The 23,490-nt window shown below is 39.9% G+C and overlaps 2 protein-coding genes across 2 annotated transcripts in view; both read left to right on the plus strand.

The window, feature by feature from the left end:
- Window positions 1-9,484, plus strand: part of nhlrc2 (NHL repeat containing 2) — a 19,258-nt gene extending 9,774 nt beyond the window's left edge. Inside the window, exons 7-12 of the mRNA XM_078278940.1 lie at window positions 1,066-1,159; window positions 1,314-1,545; window positions 4,150-4,272; window positions 4,477-4,686; window positions 4,890-5,103; window positions 7,229-9,484. Coding sequence (XP_078135066.1) covers window positions 1,066-1,159; window positions 1,314-1,545; window positions 4,150-4,272; window positions 4,477-4,686; window positions 4,890-5,103; window positions 7,229-7,491 — 1,136 coding nt within the window. The 3' untranslated portion in view covers window positions 7,492-9,484. The remainder of the gene's footprint in view (window positions 1-1,065; window positions 1,160-1,313; window positions 1,546-4,149; window positions 4,273-4,476; window positions 4,687-4,889; window positions 5,104-7,228) is intronic.
- Window positions 9,485-14,818: 5,334 nt separating this feature from the next.
- adrb1 (adrenoceptor beta 1) lies at window positions 14,819-17,037 on the plus strand. Its single transcript, XM_078279784.1, has one exon. It carries the CDS (start codon window positions 14,979-14,981, stop codon window positions 16,170-16,172), a length of 1,194 nt encoding a protein of 397 aa, XP_078135910.1. The 5' UTR covers window positions 14,819-14,978; the 3' UTR covers window positions 16,173-17,037.
- Window positions 17,038-23,490: the final 6,453 nt, after the last annotated feature.

The following is a 23,490-nucleotide window of genomic DNA, read 5'->3' on the forward strand; positions in this document are numbered from 1 at the left end:
CCTAGTGAGGCCTACTGGTCTCATATTGTGTGTTGGGAGAAGTGCAGCAAGTGCTGGTAAGGTGCCATTTTGAATCTGAAAATAAAATGCAATAGCGTGGCTGTTTATGTAGTTCTGGTAAGTCCTCACTTTAGAAGCATACTACATGGCCTTATTAGTGAGTTATTTATTTGTTCAAAATGCAGTTTTAAAATGTAACAAATTAATGACTTTATTAACAATTAACACAAATTATTTTTTCAAATTGTAAAGGATTTCAAACAAACAGTTACTTAAAATTATAATGTCACCTGTTTTTCTTACAACTTTCTTGCCTCAGGTTAACATTGTTTACTATTAGACGGTTCTTCAAGTGTGTTGTAAGAGCCAACAGTTAAGTAGTAGTAGTTAAGTAAAATGGAGTGTGTGTGTACACCTGGAGTTGTGTACTCTGCCTGTCGTATGTACTGTACGGTGTTGTGTTTAATCATAGTCGTGTAAATGTATAATATTAACTCTAAGAATGTAAAGGGCCATTAGCGCAATTATTTCCTCATTGCACACCTGCCTGTAAGCAAGAGGTAATCAGTCATAGTCACTTTTTCTGTACAGCTTGATGGATGACACAACTGGCTGGTCTGAGGATGTGATATCAGACCTTTAACTCCACTAACATTGTCCTATGAGAGTACATCCACAACACTCATTGCATATTCATGATTTATTCACCACGCGTATGAATAATTCAATTGACCAAATCAAGATGACCCTGCACCCTTTGAACTGTAAAGTACTACAGTGACACTGATGCTGTGAGACAGGTGCCAGAGTTGTCAGATGTTCCTGACAGTCCGCCAGATGTGATCAAGGAGGTCTGAGCTCTGTGCTGCATTAAAAATACAACTAAGATACTTGTCTGTAAGGGTTGTGTATCGATGACAGTATTGTCTCTGATTTTAGGACAAATATTATCACCACCTCTGGTGACTGATAGACAGCCAAAAGCCGTGACACAAGTTTCCTGCGCTCAACTCAAAGAGTGTGTTTTTGTGCGCGCTTGTATGTGCGTTTCATTTGTACGTGCAGGCGGTGCTGAAGATAACGTGCTGTGGATAGCCATGGCGGGGACCCACCAGATCTGGGCTTTGTTCCTAGCAGATGGGAAACTGCCCAAAGGAAGGTGAGAGACCATGTAGACAGAACCACCACGGCCACTTGGCAGCAGCCACCCTTCTAAGCCACTAAAGAAATGATAAAAGGTCATATGAACTCTACCTATCCAGCAATGTATTGAAGTGTTTTGTCTATTGTCTTCTATTTTACAACGTAAACAGCGAGTCCAAGGCGGGGATGTGTGTGCGATGGGCAGGCAGTGGAAACGAGGAGAACAGAAACAACTCCTACCCCCAAAAGGCTGGCTTTGCGCAGCCTTCAGGACTGGCTTTAGCCCCAGAGGAGCCCTGGGGCTGCCTGTATGTGGCCGATAGCGAAAGCAGCACCATCCGCTCGCTGGCACTGAAGGACGGAGCCGTCAAGTTGCTGGTCGGGGGAGAGCGAGACCCACTGGTGGGTATGCAATGGCTGTTAGATGGATGACTAGATGGTGGATTCATTTATATCTGGATGAATGGATTTCTTAACTTTGTTTCGTACTTTTTTCTTTCTACTACGAAGTGAATCCCAAGTGGCTTTAATTAAGTTTTCCTCTTTGGTTAATTTTAATGTCCATAAATTCTCTTATTCATAGTTAGGGTCATTTTGTGTCCGTTTTAGTGTTTCTGTAAAAGGAGAAAATATTTTCTAATAATATTTAAGACAATGCCGTGAACAGCAGCGTGAACAATAGGTAGGAAATCAAAAGCAGACTGCAAGAACGGAATGTGCAGTATCTTCAATGATAATATGTCCTGTACCCGGCTCTGCCCCCATCCATCAAACAGCACACTGTAAAACCTGCACATTGATCTACTATATTTCCAGCCATAGAAAACACTTTGACAATTATAAACAAAAATGTTGTACAAAGCTTTGGATCACTCCTAGGCAATCACAGGGTTTCAGGGCTATCTATTTTCTATAGACAGGAAATATTGATTTGTGGCTGAAACAAAGCCTGAAGAAATATTTTGGTAATACTTTCATGTCCTCACAGCCGTTCTGCTGTAGTTTTATTATCCTGCCACACTGGTGTATTTTTGGAAAGTCCCAAGAGCTCTAAAGCTGGTAGTCACCCATGAGAGCGGGCAGTAATTAACTGGAGAGTCATATACAGTTTATCCAACATGGCGTCGAATCTGCAAAAAAACATTAATAGTCTGCTCCCCATAGATATTTATTAAGCTATTTAACTGAGACAATGAAGCACAACACCGGAGACAGAATTAAAGCTATTACAAGTTAATGTAAAAATTAGATGAGAACATTGATTGATTTTCTCATCTCATTTCTGCAACAGCTGCATCACAATCTGAAACAGGGACTCCTGCAGTAAAGGTGAACGTGAGCACAAGTGGAGTGATTCTGCTAGCGCAATAACAGATTGTCCCAAAGATTTGGTTTTCTTTTTCAGCTGCCATTGCTTTTCTTAAACAATATTTTTATTAAGATGTTTACACACAAACAAAAATAATCAAAAAGCCATGTAAAATGCTCATACATGTAAAGAAAACCACTTTATCAGCTACGCCCCCAGTCCACCCCCACTTTTTTCACGTTCACGCCAAATTCTGACTCTACCATCTGAATGTTGGAGCAGAAATCGAGACTCGTCAGACCAGGCAATGTTTTTTTCCAATCTTCTATTGTCAAACTTTGGAGAGCCTGTGCCAATTGCAGCCCCGGTTTCCTGACAGGAGTGGCACCCGGTGAGCTCACCTGCTGCTGTAGTCCATCTGCGTCAAGGTGCGACGTGTTGTGTGTGTGTGTGTGTGTGTGTGTGTGTGTGTGTGTGTGTGTGTGTGTGTGTGTGTGTGTGTGTGTGTGTGTGTGTGTGTGTGTGTGTGTGAAAATCCCAGTAGATCAGCAATTTTTTTAAATACTCAAACAAGCGCGTTAAAAAAATCATCTTTCTTCCCCATTCTAATGCTTGGTTTGAAGCAGATCGTCTTGACTGTCTACATGCCTAAATGCATTGAGTGGCTGCCACCTGATGTGCTGATTAGATATTTGCGTTAACGAGCCGTTGAACAGGTGTATCTTATAAAGTAACTTATAACTTTATAACTTATAAAAAAAACTTATGAGTTCTTACCATGCTTTTATGATCTTACCTGTAGCACTTTGAGATTTGCTTCAAATGTAAAGTGCATTACAAATAAAATCTATTATTATTAAAGTGGCCGGTGAGTGTATGTCAGTCTCGCTAAAGCAAGGTAGGCCACAATCGCCTTCTCAGTTTACATTGTTAAATGAAGTCTGCAGCTGTGGAGAGTCATGAGACTTTTTATAAGATTGTCTCATTTGTTTTCATTTATTCAGCTGAGTAATACAGAATGAAAATCTATTTATTTTAATTATTAATTTCCTAAGATATTGGTTGTGGATTATGTTCGCTGTAATAGTAATTTATCTGTTTGGGTCATGTTGGTCTTAAACAATCTGTAGCACTAAGAACTGTTAATTAGCTTTTTGTCACTTTCAGGAAGAAAAAAAAACATGAAGAATGTTCCCCTTTGTAATATTTCAATGATATTCATCATGAATGTTCTTGTGCTTTGCAACTTCTCAAGAAGGACTCATCTAATTATTTTTAGCACAGTAACTAATGCAGTTTTAAGATGATCTTTCTGGTGTTTCTTACAAATGTGGTATTTTAATTCTTGTGTTACTCTTCCTGTATGAATTATTCAGAAACCTTCAAAATAATGAAGCCAAAGTTGCTTTCATGTTTTTATTTCAAGTGTCAAATGAAAACTGATCATTTACAGTGGGAAAGGCTTCGGCATGGATTTTCATCAGAAAAGTCCCTTATCTTAATAGTTAAAACGCTCGCTTTTCTTCTCTTTGCAAAAATGTGTTTTCAACTGCGTTAGAGGCGGTTCACAAAATTAGATTGGATATTCTCTTCTTTACCTAAATTAAGCCTAGACATAGAAGTTGCAGTTTGGGCATTTGTACAAGTTTTATATCTTCTCCTGATCTCTTCTGAATGGTTTGTCTTCTTTGAACCAGAACCTTTTTGCTTTCGGGGATGTAGACGGGAAAGGGGTGGACGCCAAGCTGCAGCATCCTCTCGGTGTTGCCTGGGCTCCTGAACAAAGCCTGCTCTATGTAGCCGACTCCTACAACCACAAGGTAACTGTTGCATGTCACAAGGCTGTAGTTCAATGCTGTAGCATGCTCACATTGAATGTTTTTATTGTCATAATGGGTTCCTTCAGGTTGTTGAGTGGATACACAAAGCGTGTATCTTCTTTTGATCTAAAAACCAAACAGGGAACATACAGGACTTGACCTTTTTGTTGGATTGTATCTATGTGCCTGTGTAATTGTGTTCAGATAAAGGTGGTGGATCCAAAGATAAAGCAGTGTAGCACATTAGCAGGGACTGGAGAGGCTGGAGATACTCTGGGCCCTGAATTTAACAAATCCCTCTTCAATGAACCGGGAGGAATCTGCGTTGGTGACAGCGGCAAACTTCTCTATGTGGCCGATACCAACAACCACCAAGTCAAAGTGTTGGACCTGTCCTCCAAGACTGTTTCACTGGTGAGACCTGTATGTGTGTGTATGTGTGTAAGAAAAGCTCACTTCCAACCTTGAGAAAGCACTTTTTATTTTGTCCATGTGTGTGCAATGAATCTATCCTGAAAGCTAGATGAGTTTGGATAAAATGTTACAAAGAAGGACATTGCGATAGCTTTCTCATTGGTCCTTTTGCATCCAAACATCTGAATCTCTCTCCTGTACAGTTCTCTATTTCCATGGACTGCACAGACTCAGTACCTTCAAAGCCTTCGGGTCCTGCCAAAGCCCCCACACTGCCCAAATCAGCTGCCAGGAAAGAAATGCCACCAGTGTCGGTGTCAGCAGGCCAGACTCTCGTCATGTCGCTTACCCTTTCACTTCCAGAAGGAACCAAACTCACCGAGGAGGCCCCCAGCTGCTGGGCTCTCTCAGCTGAGGGTGAGATACAAAGTTCAGTCATGCATGTAAATGTTTTATTGAGATTTATCCTATAAGTACATTTGACTTTACTTCGGTGTAAGGCACCATTGACCATTGACTAAGCCTCACCCTGTTACTGTTGCTACGCCAGTCAGGTTTTCCATTGTCACATGGCACATACGCAGTACAGTGATAAAGGTGGCATATTCAACACTCAAAATTCTTAGTAGAAGGATTCTCAGTTCTGCCCGGCTCCTGTCAGTTTTTACCGGCTAAAACGGCAAGTGTCGCTATCATATTTTATCATAGCTAGCTAACTTGGCTAGCTAAAAAGCATTAGTTTTAACAACAACAGCAGCTAATGGTGCCAATGATAATGACAGTAACCCATGCAGGCTCCTCCTGACCATATGTCGAAGTGTCTTTGAGCAAGACACTGAACCCCAACTTGCTCCCGATGGGCAGGCCAGCGCCCAACACCATCAGTGTATGAATGGGTGGAGGGTGGGTGATTGTGATTGTAAAGCACTTTGTTTGGTAAAGTAGAAAGGCGCTATATAAATGCAGTCCATTTACCATTCATTTTGGTCTGTAAACCATGATTCCGTCAAAAAGTAAAATAGTAGTGAATGATGCTTAAAGCTATAGTGCGCAGTTTCTGCCGCCCCCATGAGGAATTCTAAGTAACGACAACAAAACTGTTGGCACGTCCACATGATACAAGTCTTACGTGACCGCGCACCGCCCCACCCCCCCTCCTTCACGCAGTTGCTAGTATCCAAGGAGTACGGCTGGGATTTATAGTTCTCCGCTCTTTTAAAGCAGCAGTGAGGCTATACATGGCATGGGCAATTTAATGTATGGTTTCTACTGCTAGATACAATTCAAAAGGCTTTTTTTTTTTTTTCATGTTATCAAGTTATAATCAACAGAACTCTGATATTACGACAGAGTGTGAAATGATTTGAGATATCATGTTAGTAATGGTGATAGTCCGTTCATTAGGTTTGGAACAATAGTGTTTCCATCATTCTGTGCGATGCAGCATGCAGTCAGCGATATCAGCAAGCTATTTTTGGAACATTTCGATAAGACGGCATGCCTTGGTTCACATAATTAGCTACCAGGCTATGTTACGTGATCCTCCACTGTCCGATTATACTGAGTCTAGACTTATGCTGATCGGATCAGAGCAGAGGCAGGAATGTTAATGGATCAAGTTAGAAGTGCACGGCAGATTTAAATTGTTTTTTTAGTGGCTTTTTAGAAATGGCTACCCTGGGACCTCATGTTAGGCATCAGATTCATTAATCACCGCTGGCATAGATTTGACGGTCTCTCTGGCATAATATTTTCTCACAGACGAAGTTCTAGCCTTTCCTTTTCGACTTTCATTTATCATTCAGCGGTCACGTCTTTTAAGATGTGTATTTGCTTCTAAAAATATCCCCCGTGTTTCAGTAAATTCGTGTCCTCACCCTCACTCCGTCTGATTCAGTGGGAGGGAACTGATTCTTACAAGAGGGTAATATTGTAGAGGACTCCATTTAGCAATGCTCAGACTTGGGCCAATCTAGTACACAGGGTGCACCTTGCCGCACTCAACCATACATTTTGATGTCAGACAGACATTTACATAAAGACACATTCAGAAAAAAAAGACCCTTTCAGAACATGGCACATTAGGACTGATCCGAGTCTAAACTGAAGATTGATCTCATTTTGTGGCAGTGTCAGCCAGTCGGTTGGTCCACCACTTTGGTGCGGAGTGAAATATCTCAACAACTACTGGATGGATTGCCATGACATTTTGTTCAGACATTCATGGTCCCCATAGGATGTATCCTCAGGACTGTAGTGGTCTTTTAAACTTTTCCTCTAGGGCCATTATCAGGTCAACATTTGACTTTGTCCAATACTTTTAGTTTTAGTGCTAATTAGCAAATGTTTGCATGCTACTAGGATAGTGAGCATGGTAAACATTATATCTGCTTTATAATAGCATGTTAGCATGTAGCTCTAACAACCCCTACCCTAGTTTTCTGGACTTTATCTGTTTCTTTATTAGCCGGATTGTATCAGACTGTTGATTTTGTCCCTTTGTCCCTGATTTTGACCAAATTCAGTTTCCTGTTTTTCACAGGTAACGAATGGCTGCTAGAAAGTCAGGTGATTACTGGTGACATTGTGGATCTGTCGAAGCCCCTCTCCATGTCAGCCAAACTTCCAGCTGTTATAAAGGATATAAACAGCAATCCAAGCCTCACTTTGGGTGTATGGGTGTACTACTGTATGGAAACAAGTAAAGCGTGTATGATGAAAGCAGCCTCCTTCACCCAGCCTCTTCAAATAAGTGCCAATCATGGAGATTCAGAAATCACTGTGGCATTTGCTCATGCCTTCTAAAACCTCTTACCTGTCTTAGTCACAATAGTCACAGAATCAACACTTTCTGTCAGTTTTACTTTGCAGCTCAGCTAACCCTCCAGCTCCTGTTTTGTTCATACTTCTGGAAGAAGAAAACACAGATTGTCTCTGACTGTCATTTTGACAAAAATGCAATTCATACAAACCTGATTTTCAGGGGAATTTCATTTCAAACTACTCAGAAGCCCCTTTTAAGAAACATAAAGCATCAGTGCTTAATACTCTTGACTGTGAGTGACAGTTATTGATAGGAATGCAAATAGTCACATCCAGGCATGTTATAAAGGCTGCAGCAAATACAACTGCAGCCTAAAAATCTATATCTACAGTATATGATTATATATTTACAGACTGCAACACATTCCTACAAGAACAGGCTGTACTGACTAACTGTAAGAAAGCTGACCACATTAGTAACATTTCCACTCAAAGTTACCTTCTTATTTATAAAACACTTTCATGGGACTATAAATTCAGAAAAATGTTATTTTGTGGATTTATTAAGAAACGTATTATTATTATCTAATTGGCAGGTGGTGATGATGATGTCAACGGTTGATAGACAAATATTTTCTATTATTTAATGATGTGCTGGAGGATTAAAAATACTTTCAAATATTGAAAACAAAGTAAAAGCAGAAACCTCTGATGAGCTTTATATTTTCACCTGAATGACGTGAACGTGAATTTAAAAGACTAGATTGTTTACATTCAGATGTTGTAAATCACTTTTTCACCCACCAGAAGTAATTAGTAATTAGTAATTATTGAACAATATCTTTTTTAGAAAAATAAGTGGAAGCCTCTATGTGTGTTTTTGAAACTGTTTCTCACAAACATTAATGGAGCTTTTTCTTCCAGCCCCATGAGAAATTACATCGTAGTATTTTTTTTCAGAGATTTATTCTGCCTTTGCTCACATAACATTGCTTTTAAATGCTAATATCGAGTTATAAAGAGGAATAAAAGGACAGAAATGAAACTTAAGTCTTGAGAGGTTGATGAGAAGTTATCTATGCAGAGACTCACATTTTTATTACCAATAATATGTTAGAAACTCCAGAGTATTAAATCACATCTTCACTTTCAGATTTTTTTTAAAATAATATATATGCATGTGTGGTTGCTTGGATGGTGCTTTTAGTAGCACTAATGGAGCTTTCATAAATATTTGTCTACATATGTTTCACCACCACAGGCCGAGCAGTCTTAAGTTGTTTACAAAGTTCACACTCGCAGCTTAAAGCTTTGTTCTTTGTCTCCGCTCCCTGTATGACTGATTATACTTTTGATTACGATTATTCACAACACAAGAAGCCCTTTTTGAGTTAGACCACAAAATATATTGCTGTTATCTGTAATGAATAAAGTGCCTGTTTTTGATAAGTGGAGGCAACCAGTTATAAACTGATGACACCGAGTGACTTCTGCTTGTGCGCTCTGAGGGATCATGTATTTACATTTTTTTAAATTAAAATCTCTCTAACAAGCATTAATACGCTTCATCTCTACTCCACAAAGGGAACATATGAAAAAGCTGCTGCTCTAATAATGCATTACTGTAATACACTGTTCATATTGTTGTGTAACACACAGTAATATATGTATGTATGTATTGTCATTGGTTTTCAAAGTTATGAGCTGTTGTCAGAAATGGGTCTGAGAGTGTTTTGATTATCATCGCTGTCATTTCTCAAAACATAATTGTGCTTGTAAGACTGTTTTTATTAGGTTTGGATCGCTCGGCCCGAGAAGTGCCTCGCAAAGAGGGGTGTTACGCCATGGATGGTGGGAATGCAGTGACACTTAAACTGCATCAAAAGCAATAACAATATTTTTCTGTAATGGGAGAAATGTTTTAATCCCAAGTTATTTATTTCAAATGAACTGCTCAGCTTTGTTTTCCCTCTGACATTTTCTAATGAACAGTAAAGAGCTTGAGCTTGTGGGCATTAAATTCCTTGATATTGTTTTCCATCTTTCACTTGATTTCCTCTCTCTTAGTGCGACACTTTATGATGCAACAGAGTAAACTAACAAAACATTTTTATCACGTTTGGTTCGTGTGTGTGCAGGTTGTGTTTCCTTCAAAGACCAATTGCTGCAGTTTAATATGCATTTTTTTTCAGCCTGATCAGAATCAGGTCACTTAGCATAACTCCCCTTGATACAGTAACACATTTAAAGGAGCTCTGCTATGTGAGATATTATCAAAGGCTTCACTAATAAGCTAGCTTCCACATTAATTTTTCCTAATGCCAGGTTATGTGAGCTGACCTCAGAGGCCAGACTTCCTGTTTACAACATACAGTAAATACCTCTCATTGTGTCCTTTCTTCTACCAGAAGCAGCACATTGCCCTAATATATGCAGATTTGTATTAATGTAATGACCGCTTTAACTAGGTTTTGGTCATGAAGTCGTACACAATGGCTTTACATAAGCAAGTGAAGAAAAGCAGCCTCGTGTGGGTTTCTCAGTCTGCTAAGAGTAAGATGTATGTCATTAAAAGTGATCTTGTGACACCTTTTAACTCCAAGACAATTTTTTATTATCCAGCTCATGTGAGGTATCAGAAACATTACGGCCTGTAGGAACGTCTGGCTTTGTTTTTCACTCCTTTTAAAATACTGAATGAATGTAAGGCGCTGCCCTCGCTATGAAAGCCCAAACACTGATAGAAAAAGGAAACCGCTATGATCAGATTTTGTAAAGCAGTGGTTGTTAAGAAGGCACACACACACACAAGTTCAAACAGGTGCTGGAACCAAATGTCACCATTGCAAACACCATTTTTTTTATTTAGTCAATTGATTGAACATGTTAAAAAATACAAATACAAACACAATGTAAAACTTGTAAGCAATAAAAAAGAAAAGAAAAAGAGGTCATCAGCAACATATAAGCAACTCAAATTATATTGTTCATGTTCAAAAGGGGTAGGAAGAAGTGGTCATCAATTATCAATCAACACGCCTAAGGTGATAGAGGACAATACTCTTCCAATATAAGACTGATGCTGTCTGTGGCACTCAGCCCCAAGCTCATTCTTTTCTACTGAAGATGTAAATCTTTAAAAACAAGTCACACATGTATAGTTTCATTTGTTTAGAAAGGCTGAATAATTTCCCAAAACAGCTGGGCACTGTAGTGTTTACCAAAAGTGAGTCAAACAGGAGGAAATAGTGCACTTGTTGGTGATTATTTTAAGTGCTAGTGGGCAGCAGGACCAGTGTATAAATGACTCAAAGTAAATTACAGTGGCAGCACTGTTTGTCAGGCTCTGGCTCCACAGACGATGGTAGGATCAATTCATTGGTGATGTTTTGTCTTTTCATGGGATTCACTGACAAAAGAAAAATATCCTTATTATAAATATTATAATATGTATACATAATGTGTGACCATGTGCATATGTTTCATAACCTTTTTACGTACACATAACCACGACATACTGTACGACTTCAGAGAAACAACAGATATTTCTCAGCGCCTACATACAACAATAAATACAAAGCAAAACAAATTGGGTTACATAATGTCATGAGACACATTGAGGTCAAATAAAAGGATCAGCCATTGTCAACCAAGTTACTATAGAACATCAAAGACTTGGATTTCTTATCAGTACGGGCATACATTATGACATAACGTATGTCAAACTCATTCAAGTTGTAAAGAGCCCAGTGTATGAATCCAGAGAAGTTGTGGTTAACTGCATCTGGAAGGACTCTGAACAGATCCTATGGATAAATTACTAATCTGTCTTTAAACGTGAAAAACGACGAGAGGATGAATGTGGCAGCGGATGAGATAAATACTTAAAAAGTCATAATAAAGAGAGAGAAACAGAAGAGGAGCTATTATCAGCTCCCCCTCCACCACCTCCTCCTCCTCTTCTCTCCCTCCTTTTGTATTTTTGCCCGCTCTCTTATCCCTCCGTCCCCTCTCAGCTGCTTCCCTCGCAGTCGTTCTGGCAGCATCATTAACCCTGTGTGCCTCTGGCTGCTGCCTTTGCTGCCAGAGGCCACTCACACACATGGACACAGTCTCAATTAACTGTTTAATGTGCCACACTAGAAACATCACCATGGAGTATGGTAACATGATATAACAAATGAATATTATTTTTAAAGGAAGCACATCCCTCAAGTGAGCCATGCGGATTCTGTATTGATCAGATAAGCGCCTCCAATAGCCCACAGCTGCTTTTAACGGCCCAAAAAAAAAAAGGCTTTTTAAAAGCTTTTTTTAAAGGGCTTGTAACTCCTGTGCCTCTTATGACACTCATATGATGCATGAAGCTGACACTGGTTAATTGTAACTGACCTCTCTGCAATTAATTAAAAAGGAAAAAGGGAAATTATTATGTTGGCTGGCTGTTTCTTTAAAAGTAAAAACCATATGGAGGTTTAGTGAAGTGGAAAATCACAGTTTTTACGTGGTTTTAATTACAGAAAAATGTATTCGCTCTTCACTGTGGCTGAGCGGGCTCCATTAAGATCATATCTGTGTTAGAGATCAGCTTGTGTGACAGGGCAGGAGGACTGCAAACGGCGGCATAGAGCTGCTGAAAATGTTCACCTGCAACACATACCAGTTTGTCTGCCTCTGCTTCTCACCTCTGCTCAGAAGGTGAAGCTCTATCAATCAACAGGAAGGCATCACTTCAGATAATGAAATTAACTTTGATCTTTGGCTTGATGCCGGTGTTGACACCAGAGGTCAAGCCGCTAAGTCAAGTTAAACCTGCTCTACTTCCCTTTATTCCGGCTAAACTTGCATGAACATATGTGGGAGGTAACTGCTGCTGCTCAGTGTGTCGAGAGCACTTTGCTCAGCTTATATTTGTTAAAGTGAGGGAGCAGTTATATGAAATGAGCAAAAATATGAAAGTATTGAGATATACATGCTATACATGTAGCCTCTAAGAGACTTCAATACACCAGTAAAGTTGAGAAATTGCTTCAAGGGTTTGAAGGCAAGGTTTCTGCGTTAACAGCTTTTTATAGAAACGGTTCTGCTTCACCTCTAGTGGCATCTGTACATGTGGATAGTTTTGGTTTTATTTTCTGTCACTCTGGCTAATTCCACAGACCTCACAGTGAACAGTTTTCATTGGAATTACTTTCTACCCAAGAAATCCTGTGAATGCACCAGTAGACATAAGCAGGGCAATAGAAATACTGAGGTCACGAGACCAGATCCTCCCAAGGCAACCCTCTGAACCAAAAATAAAGTCTGGATATTGAATTTCCTTCACTACCAGGAATAAATTGTTTTAGGAAAATACTGATTTTTTTGTTCATTATTTTAATCCTATTTTTGTTGGCCTAAGTGTTTTCTCCAGTAATACACACCTAGTAGACAAGTGTGTAGGAAAATTATGTTTTTTTGTTGGCCTAAAAGTAGTCAAATTTAAATATATAGTGAGCCTATTACACCCACCATGTTAGTTTTTAAATTGTGCAATGTCCCAAACTCCCAAAAAAGTAAAAGAAGACATGACTTTTTTATAATTTAGGTGAACCAACTCTGTGCCACACTTTCTAATAAGCCCTTTATGAAGTGTTTATAAGTTATAACTATTAGTTTTATTAATTGAATAAATGGAAAATTAATAATTTATTAATGCTTTACAGATCAGTTGTAGGCCATTAATAAGAACAAATTTGGGGTTTCCAAGTTGTGAAAATCCCTTTTGCTGATGTGTACCCTTTCCATTTGATAATAGGACAGTTATCAATGTTGGTAAGTAATCTTCTGCAGCTCTTTTTGATGAAGTGATGAGTCCTTTGGTCCAATCAATCAAAGGGAGTTCACAACCTGGCAACCCAAAGGTTAGTTTTATTGAAGACTGATCAATAAAGCTTTACTAAATGATTTGTGTACATTTAAGATATTGAATATTCTTGCTTACATAAAACATTGTTTTTTTTGGGGTTGTTGCTCCGTTTTGTGTTATTTCTGCTGTAGGGTGCCTTAATAGAAAGTGGTACTCAACTCTATAACACAGATTTCTACTTTTCATAAGGGAAATTAAGCTAATAAGAGGCCTTATTATTTCAGCCTCGTCATAGCTCGTAAGAAAGCCCTGCTCCCAACATAGGTGGCTGTGAGTGCCTCAGATATAGAGCTGATGTTGACACTCTGAGAGAGGCTTTGTTATGTTGGGGTCAAGCTGCGTCACAGCCTCTGGCGCTGAGTTGGCGTCACCTGTTTTTGTGTGCAGTCTGTTTGTCACGGGGCTGGTGCAAATGCTTTTACTTCACTGTCTGATCATCAAGATGTCTTTCCTTGTGTTCATTTTTTTTAAAGTCTTGTCTTTCAGCTGTAGACTCAGAAAGGCTGTCTGACACTCACAGGGTATGTGCACATAAAGGCTGCTGTCATTTCAAAACAATTTTCTTCCTGCGTGAACAAATAAATTAAAGTAAATGTAATAATTATATGTTGTTTTCTGAGGAGCTCAATTTGGCAGAATCAGCACTGTGTCATTTTTTTCAATCACTTCTCAAGACCTTCTTTTACAGTTTTGCTTGAATGTAACAACATTTCTGTCCCGACTGTTGTTTCTTCAGCTTTCACATCTTCTTGTGTTGTTTATTAACTATAGTCTGTGTATAAGGCTGTCTGTCAGTCAGTGTACGCTTGGTGTTCCTCTGCCTCTTTGTTCAGTTTGTTGACATCTGGATGAAAACAAAGAAACCTTTAACTCTTAACTCTTATCTTATAGGTAAATGTATGTTTTATATGGATTGTAATGACCTGGATGCATCAATAGTTTGGCTGTTGGTCAAACCCTAGCTGTCTTAACTTATGACTTATGATTAATACATGTAATGTAATACAGCTGCTGTGAAGCAAAGGGCAGATTTGTGTGGGTCTGACTGACCTCATAGCTGTGGAATGTATCTTTGTGATAAAAATATAAAATGGACCAGTGGAAAAACAAGCGTGTTTGTGATGGCAAGTAATGAAAGAGGAAAATCCCTGTGGTTCATGTCATTGTGGATTTTGGATCTCCATGGTTGGCTTCTCATGTTCCCAAAGACTAGTAGATTGTTGACAGATCAGTCAGTCACAGACAGTTAGGATGTGGTTACAAAGCTGCTTGTCAAAAATATCCTCTTCTTCCTGAATGGAAGTGTTGTCGTTTCATCCATGATACGAAAATGAGACCGAATGTATCATTTTTTAGGTTAAGGTGTTGTTTGCTGCCTCAACTTCATTGTTGGGACAATTTGTCCTCTGAGCTACGTTGATTGGTCCTGAGGAGCAGTGACGTCACCGCCTGGATGTGCCCGGCCGGTGCAACAGCTCGCGCAAGCTGAGGGCGAGAGAGGAAGAACTCCAGATGGATTTGGCGCGCGACGGGAGTAGTGCGACCGCTACAACCTGGAAAGGCTGCCTTGCACTGCCTTGATGAACTCGACCTGGTCCCGCACACAGCGCAGCAGCCCGTCATGGGGGACGGTGGCGCGTCTTCGCCGGTGAATTTCCTGAATGGCTCGGGGAGCGAGGCATCGGACGCACCTGGCTCCGCTACAGCTGCGTCCGAGCAGTGGATGGCGGGGATGAGCCTGGTGATGGGTTTGATCGTCCTGTCTATTGTGTTCGGGAATATCCTGGTCATTTTGGCCATAGCCAAAACGCAGAGGCTGCAGACGCTCACCAATGTGTTTATTGTGTCGTTGGCGAGCGCGGACCTCATCATGGGGCTGCTGGTGGTGCCGTTTGGCGCCGCGCTCGAGGTGCGTGGCTCGTGGCAGTACGGCTCCTTTTTCTGCGAGTTTTGGATCTCCGTGGATGTCCTGTGCGTCACCGCCAGCATCGAGACCCTGTGCGTTATCGCCATAGACAGGTACGTGGCCATCACCTCCCCTTTCCGCTACCAATGCTTGTTAACCAAAGCTCGGGCCAAAACGGTGGTGTGCGCAGTCTGGGCTATCTCTGCGCTGGTCTCCTTCCTCCCCATCCTGATGCACTGGTCCCGTGACAGTGTGGACACAGCCTGCTACGAGGACCCTGAATGTTGCGACTTTGTCACCAACAGGGCATATGCCATCTCCTCATCCATCATATCTTTTTACATTCCTCTACTGGTCATGATATTTGTTTACGCCCGTGTTTATAGAGAGGCGAAGAAGCAGCTGAGGAAGATCGACAAGTGTGAGGGCAGGTTTCACAACACTTTAACTGGACTGACCTCCAAATGCAAGAAGAGGCCGTCTAAAATCCTGGCACTCAGGGAGCAGAAGGCGCTCAAAACGCTGGGCATCATCATGGGGACGTTCACCCTGTGCTGGCTGCCCTTCTTCATAGTCAACGTGGTGCGTGTGTTTTGCGCAGAGGTGGTGGACAAGGAGCTTTTCGTGTTCCTAAACTGGCTGGGGTATGTGAACTCCGCGTTTAACCCCATCATTTACTGCCGGAGCCCGGACTTCAGAAAGGCTTTCAAGAGGCTGCTGTGCTGCCCGAGGCAAGCCGACCGCAGGCTGCACATCAGCTCCTGCGACCTGTCCCGGTGCTCCGGTGGATTCGTTACTGCTCTGGAGCCCGGCACATTGGGGCTGTGGTCGGATTGCGCCGGTTTGGACAACAGTGACAGCAGCCTGGCGGGGACCACAAAGCTGTCTCACTCTGAATCACAGCTGTGAAGGAAAAAAATAAACTTTTGTTGAGTTGGATTACAACGAACTACCTGGGATAGGATGGTGACAAAAGCGGGCGTTGACTCCTTGAGCGTGGGTTTCCTTTTGGGAAAGGTATGCGCGAGCTGCAGTCTGTCTGTTTTGTATGAGAGGTAAAACATCAGACGAAATCACCAGAATTGTATTTGAACGCCATAGTTTTTAAAAGAGGCATCAGGACCAATGTTATTTCCAAGATGCGCAATAGGAGAGTTTAATGAGATGATTCAATTTGCTAAATAATATCACCCCTAAAATTTAAGATAGGTGGATCTGATGAATTATAATGGGTGCTGCATTTTGCTATAGGCTAAAACAGGATTCAGTGAGAGCATACGCACCTGTTATTTATTCCTGATGTTTTTATTTATTTATTATTATATTGGATCAGTTCAGTGCTTTATTGAGGATGATCATCTATTAAGGAGGAGTGGGTATCTTTAAGTTAACCCCAGGATCGTGATGGGTGACAATGTGTTCTTAAAATGACTGATAAGCTGCTCAGGCGCACTGTAATAAACTCCTTATTTAAAAGCATTGGTCGGAGTGACTGTACTGTAAATGTCGTGCTCACAATGTGTTTTTACCTCACAGCTATCGGCAAGTGCAATGCAGACAGATATTTGTTTATATTAAACATTTATGTAAATATGTATTTATTCCGCGCTGTCTTTTACATAGGCCTATATGAGGGGGTGATTCCCACGCCATTTGTACATAGTGTGGTGAGGAATTTGAGCCTCTCTTTTTGTTTTTTTCTCATTTAAGATTTACCTGCTATTGTAAGGTGGTGTGTTGACTCCTGTGAAATAAAAGGAAGTTTCATTGATAACTATTGTTTGAGCTTTATTTGGATTTTCATTTTCTTATTGGTTCGGACTGCTGAGATCACCTGGAACCTGATTGGCCTCTATTAGATTTTTAAACTATGGATTTTGTACACATTCGTGCACAGTGGATTAATATGGTTTTGTATGAAGTGTTTATATGTTTAACCTACTTTATTCTCAGCTGTGCCCTGATGAAGGTTCATTCAGATAAAGCATCTGCAGGCATTATAGTACAAATCAAACACTGAAACAACTGCATTATGGTTGGTTTGAGATAATGATGAATCATTTTCATAAAAATAATTATTTCTGTCAATTGAAATGTTAAAGCATTGTTGCTATATTTCACATTCAATTTTTGATTAAAGGTGCCATAGGTAGGATTGCGAAGATCCAGGACAACTTCTTAGTCCCCCCCCCCCTTTCTGCTAAAGCCCAAAACGGTCTCCTAAGCCCCTCCCCCCACAAGGGAGAATGAATGTGTGTGCATGAGCAGTGATTGACACGCAGTTAGCCACCCCCCCTGGCCCTGATTGGTGCATCTGAACAGGGAGCGGTAGATTTTTGCAAATCGCACTACAGGCTGTAGGTGGTTCCAGAGGAGCCAGGTTTTTTTTAAATTACCTGCTTCATGTAGTTTTACTGTTGTATGTTACTTTTAACAGAATTTGACCCCAGCTTAATATATAAGTGTAAAGAATTGTGTGATTTTCAAAATATTCACTATTTTAAAACTTCAAAGATCTACTGCAGCAATCCTGTACTTCCATAAATGTGGGGAACTCATAAGAGACGGATTAAAAACAACAAACAATTTGTGCAGCAGAGGCCCGAAATAGTCTAACTTTTAGTCCCTGTGGGTTGTGTGCCACAAACACTAGATCCTACATTTCCCATAATGCATCTTGATAACGTCCTCCATTAGACCCTTCCTGCCTCCTGTACCCAACATCTCCAGTTTGTAGTGCAGGCTTTCTGTTAAAAATGTCAAGTCTGAAAACCCAATGAAAGATTAACCCTGGTGATGTCATAGTGATGTCATTAGGGTTATTTTGTCAGTTTGGAAAGTGCACAAAAAACATCAAAACATTTTCCCAGATTAAACAATACAATACGTTTCACTGGAACATGTATCAAAAGTCTTAAAATTCTAAACATATTATGTAGCTTCTTGTTTATCATTATCAATATTTGCCATATAGGCTCAAAAGATTTTGCATACTCTCCGCTGCATACAGTCTCGTGCAGGAGCTTCTTGCTGTTTGATTGTTTACACTTTCCATAGGCCTCACTCTGAACGCCTATAGAAGATGTTAACATGTAAACATGACAACTGGCGTTATGAAGTGACTCTGAGGAGAGATATTTCCATTTTTTCTGGGGAATAATAATTAGCCCTTTAGCTGGACGTCTTTATAACATATATGATGTGGTGATGATGTGTCCTGCTAATGTTGCTCTCCCTAAAGGGCTGAGTCGTACATTTCAATTAGACCAGAAAATCCGAACAGAACTGAGCTCAGCTGTTTTGGCTAATGAACATTGTTTAGATATGATTGGTTGGACTAATGTCTGAATGAGACCCAGCTTTTAGAAAGAAAGAAAACAACAGCAGTGCAGCCAGCATCATTGATGGCCTCCTGGCAAAGACCCACTTCATTATTAAACATTGTTTGTTTGGCAGGCAGTTGGGGGTTTAGGCAAATTAGCATTGGGCTCACAGATGGAGGAGCTAATCAGCAGCTTTAAGAATAATTGTTCCAAATTGCATGTGTATCAGTGGATATTTTGGCTACTCCAAGTCAAAGTAGATTAACTGATATCACTGTAACCTATGCAGTAACTGAGGTTACTGTTGGTGAACACAGAGTTTACATTCAAAAATATGACTGGTCAGTACTTTTGGTGTGTTTCACTGGAGTGATTGACAATCAAGTTTAGTTTCCTTTAAAGCTTTAGTGCGTAACGTTTTGATATTTATGAACATCCCTTACATTCAAGCCATTGCAACATGAGTTGCTACAAAGCTAATTAAGACTATCAGCTCCACACAACTCTCTCTGTATTTCTCAATTATGGCTGTGTTCAGAAAATCCGTCGTCCGGTGACTTTCCCGCGCTGAAACTCCGGTAAAGATTATTACCTCTTCTGAAGAGTCCATCATGTTTTTTTATTCCTCCGTGTCCTCTGTGGCTACCATAGACTGTAAATATTAAGAATCTATGGTTGCTACTAACAACTGCGTGGGGTAGGGCTGGGGGTGCAATCATGTACGGCTTGTATCATATGGACACACCAACAGTGTTGTAGAATTTCTCATGGGGGAGACAGAAACAACGCACTATAGCTTTAACTGTTATAGGCCAAGGCCAATTGTTATATATCTATTGATACCACTTTCTGGTCTGTACAGTAAAAATGTAGTCACAGCCAGCAATTGGTTAGCTTATAGTAGCTTAGCATTAGGACTGGAACCAGGGGCAAACAGCTAGCCTGATTTCTGTCTAATAGCAACAAAATCTTCAGCAGCTTTAAAGCTGACTTATGAACACATTATATTTCTTTGTTTAATCTGTACAAAAAAAAAACTAAAAAACTGACTATTTCTTGGCTTGCAGGAGTTGCCAGGCAACACCAGCGGCGACTCCGGAAGTTACTCCCCTTCCGCTGGACCTCATGAGACCTTAATTTAGAGAAAAAAATGTAGGCCTATGGTAGTGAAGGAGGAGAGACTAATTATTATGGGCAGGTTTTCTTACCTTTGAACAGAGCCAGGCTAGCTGTTTACCAATGCTAAGCTAACTGGCTGCTGGCTCCAGCTTTATAATTGCACAAATGTGAGAGTGGTATCAATCTTCACATCTAACTCTCGGCAAGACAAAGTACTTTTTCTCAAAATGTGAAACTGTTACCTTACATTTTACTGTATTTGCTCCTGTTCAAACGTTGTCAAATATAGTCAATGATATATTTTACAAGACCAGGTGCAACTCGAGGTGCAATCATTCACTATGAAATTTCCATATTCCCAGATGTTAATGCACCCATAATCTAATTTCACAGCAGAATGAACATTTTCCATGACCTCCCAATTCACCACATCCACACTGCAATGAGACTTTAAAGGAGTGTCTGGAGCTCTTTCAGATCTTCTCAGGCAGCAGGTGTGAGGTTTCATTCAGTTATTACATGGACTGAACCTCCTCTCATCCAGATTATGAATATTGTCTCCGCCAACCACCGCCTATTGCCATCTGTACTTGATTAAAGACACAAACATCATTATCATCAACGAGAATCAAAAACATTTAGACCATGAGACTTCTTTGTGAATCAGTAATCTTATTCTTTCCAATTGTGCTACTGTGATATTATGCTTAGACATATTTGCTTTATAACATATTTTACAAGCCTTTAAATAATGATTTGCCATGTACAAATACTTTGTTAAAAAAAGCAACAAAATCAAAGTCAGTTAAAGAAGACGTCTAGCACTCAATAAGCTCCTTTGGTAACCAAGGACTTGATGTAATTCAACTTATCCAACAGAAACATGATTATGAAACATGATTTTCTTAAATGCTCTGCAAATAGGCTACTGTCATTTTCTTCTCAGAAATTAGGAAAAAAAAAAAAACAGTAATAATGGAAGAAATTATGGAACACCAGAAATGTCATCACCTGGAGATAATTACTGCTGATTGCTAAGTATTACAACCTTATCAGATCCCAAGGGGAGCAGAAAAGTGCACCTTTTGCACACCTTAGCCACTTTCAAGTCTTTTGTTTGTCGACATCAAATATATAATAATAAAATATACATCTGAAAAATATATTTCATTAGCCTGTTAAGCCCACCAATTTACACCAAAGTGCTGGATTTAGTTGACATTTTGAGAGAAATTTAAGGGAAGCAACATTTTAAGTCCTATTTATGAATGTACAATATAGCTAAATGACAAGCATGAACTTGTGGAGACTCTGCTGGCACACACGTCTGATGCCAAACATTGAAAAAACTCAACTTCCATTGGCTAATAAATGCCTTGTAACCCTTGTAAGATTGACTTCCCCTGTGATTCTTTCCACTCCAAATCACGCTGCGAGTGTTCAGGTGTGGTGCCAAAAGCAGGTGCTACGCTTCATGTGTCCATCTGTTTGGATTCCCATGTGAACTTGGCGCTCAGTGGTCTCCATCTGCCATGCTTTGGCTTGCTTTGACTACGGCTCACGTAAAGATTGGGGCAAATGTTGTCAGTCATGTTCAACATTTGTGTTGATCTTTTATAATGTAAACATTATAATTATTGTGTTGCACTTGCAAGAAATATGAACTACGCAACTAAACACTCCTGACTATATCCTTTTGGAAACATTCACAATCAGGAGGCAGCAAAGTAGGCAATAGCATTTTTTCATTGGTCCACTGGTTTCTCACTCCAAATCAGATATTATGTGGCTCTGTCAGAACATTGATGCACTGTGGCTCCAAAAACCTACTCTGACTTTCTTTGTACCTCAATAAGCTGATGATTCGGCATCGAATGGTCCAGGAGATTTTGTGTACAGGATGACAATGTGTGTGCTAACAGAGATGGTGTAGTTTAGCATTTCTTTTTGAGAGTCAAATGAAAAGATACCACTCCCATATCTGTCTCTTAAATATGTCAGGGAACGGTTAACAGGGGGAAACAGCAAGCCTAGCTTTGTTCGAAGGTAACTAAACTCCCTACTTTACCAGCACATCTAAAGCTGGCTCCAGCCTCATATTGAATGGAAAGATTTGAGAGTGATATTGATCTTCTCATCTAACTCTCAGAAAGTAAGCAAAAAAAAATTTTACAAAATGTCAAACTATTCTTTTAAGTCACCAGCAGAACTGCACTGATTACTGCAAACATTATTATGGGGTCCACTTCTATTCCCTGGGTCTCTAAGTTATCTTCTTTTTCAGGCTTCCAAAGATCTGACTCTACCATTATCACACATGCAAGCATTTTGAGATACAGATGTTTGCAGTTTAGTCTCTTTGCAGCCCCCACAACCTTTTGAACCCCCCCCCCTTTCTTTTAAAGAATAATCTTAATAGCCTTGGCTGGATTACCAGTCTTTCACAATAACATTGGGGTTCAAGAGGTGGACTTGCACACACATGATGAGCGGCTTCACAGAGTGTTCAAAGCCCTCTGAGAGGCTACGCTAAGTCCAAAAGAGGAAAAGTGCCCTTTCGCAAGACTGCCAATTGACATTGGGGTTGTTTACCCGTCTCAGTAAAGGCCACTGGGTCACTCCAGGAAAACATAACAATGGTATACCACTGTAGATCCAGTGCACCTTTACACTGGATGTTCAAGAAGAATATACAAAATGTACTTGAAGTATCAAAAATAAAAGTGCTCATTCTGCAGAAGAATGTGACTGATATATTATTATAAATGACATTATTAGATTTTGACTGATGCATCAATGCATAAGTAGCATTTCTGTGTCATAGCTGGTCAAAGCTATTTCTAACTTCCATACAGTATATACAGTTAAGTCAGTCAGGCCCCCTCCAAAATTCACACAGTAAATCTGAGGGGTTGTGACAATTAATCTGAGGAAATAAAAAAGTTCTGTTAAACAAATGTTTATTAATTTTTGGGACCTTTCTCTAATCTTGTTTTTTTTGTAATAGGAAATAGATGGGAGGAACAAACTGTTTTTTTGTAATGGGTCACATGCAAAAATGCAAAAATGTTATCTTCTGTAGTATCTTAATCTAAATACTAACTATAGGAGCAGCCAGTAAATACATGCAGTATCGAGTAAAAAGAGCAATATTTCCTTCTGAAATGTAGAGCATTAGAAGAATAAAGTATCATTAAATTGAAATACAAGTACAGTTGAATTAATGTACTTAGTTACTGTCCACCACTGCGGAGCAATACAAACGAAACACCAGCCTGTTTACTCTTGTCTGCCTCCAGCATAAATATACAGAAGACAATTTCTGTGTTCTGGTTTAAGCATGAAACAAAATACATTTCATTCATAAATCCATTCACAAAATGTACTCTGCTGAAACCTGTTGCACAGCACATTTTTGAATTTTTTTTTCTTGATTACAAATCTGAATGAACATGACAACATCTCCATTTGTTAATGTATTACAGCAGCACTGCTGGAGAAAATGACCCCTCTCAAGTGAAGCATTTGAAGAGGCAGAGCAAGAGAGTAGCATACAATCAAAGCATTACTGAGACGTTGCACACTTAGGAGGGCTGATTTTTCTAATGGTATATAACGATAGACCAGATGGATACATGAATATTTACAATTAAAAAGGCCTATTTTTGTACACAGAATTACAAAACACTGAAGTTAAAAGACAATAAGTGGACCACTCATTATAGAGACCCATTCATATTCAAATGTTTTTATCTTAATGTTGCAGCTGTAGCCATGTCTGTGTT

Source organism: Sander vitreus, chromosome 21, assembly GCF_031162955.1.
Source record: "Sander vitreus isolate 19-12246 chromosome 21, sanVit1, whole genome shotgun sequence".
Taxonomy (NCBI): Eukaryota; Metazoa; Chordata; class Actinopteri; order Perciformes; family Percidae; genus Sander; species Sander vitreus.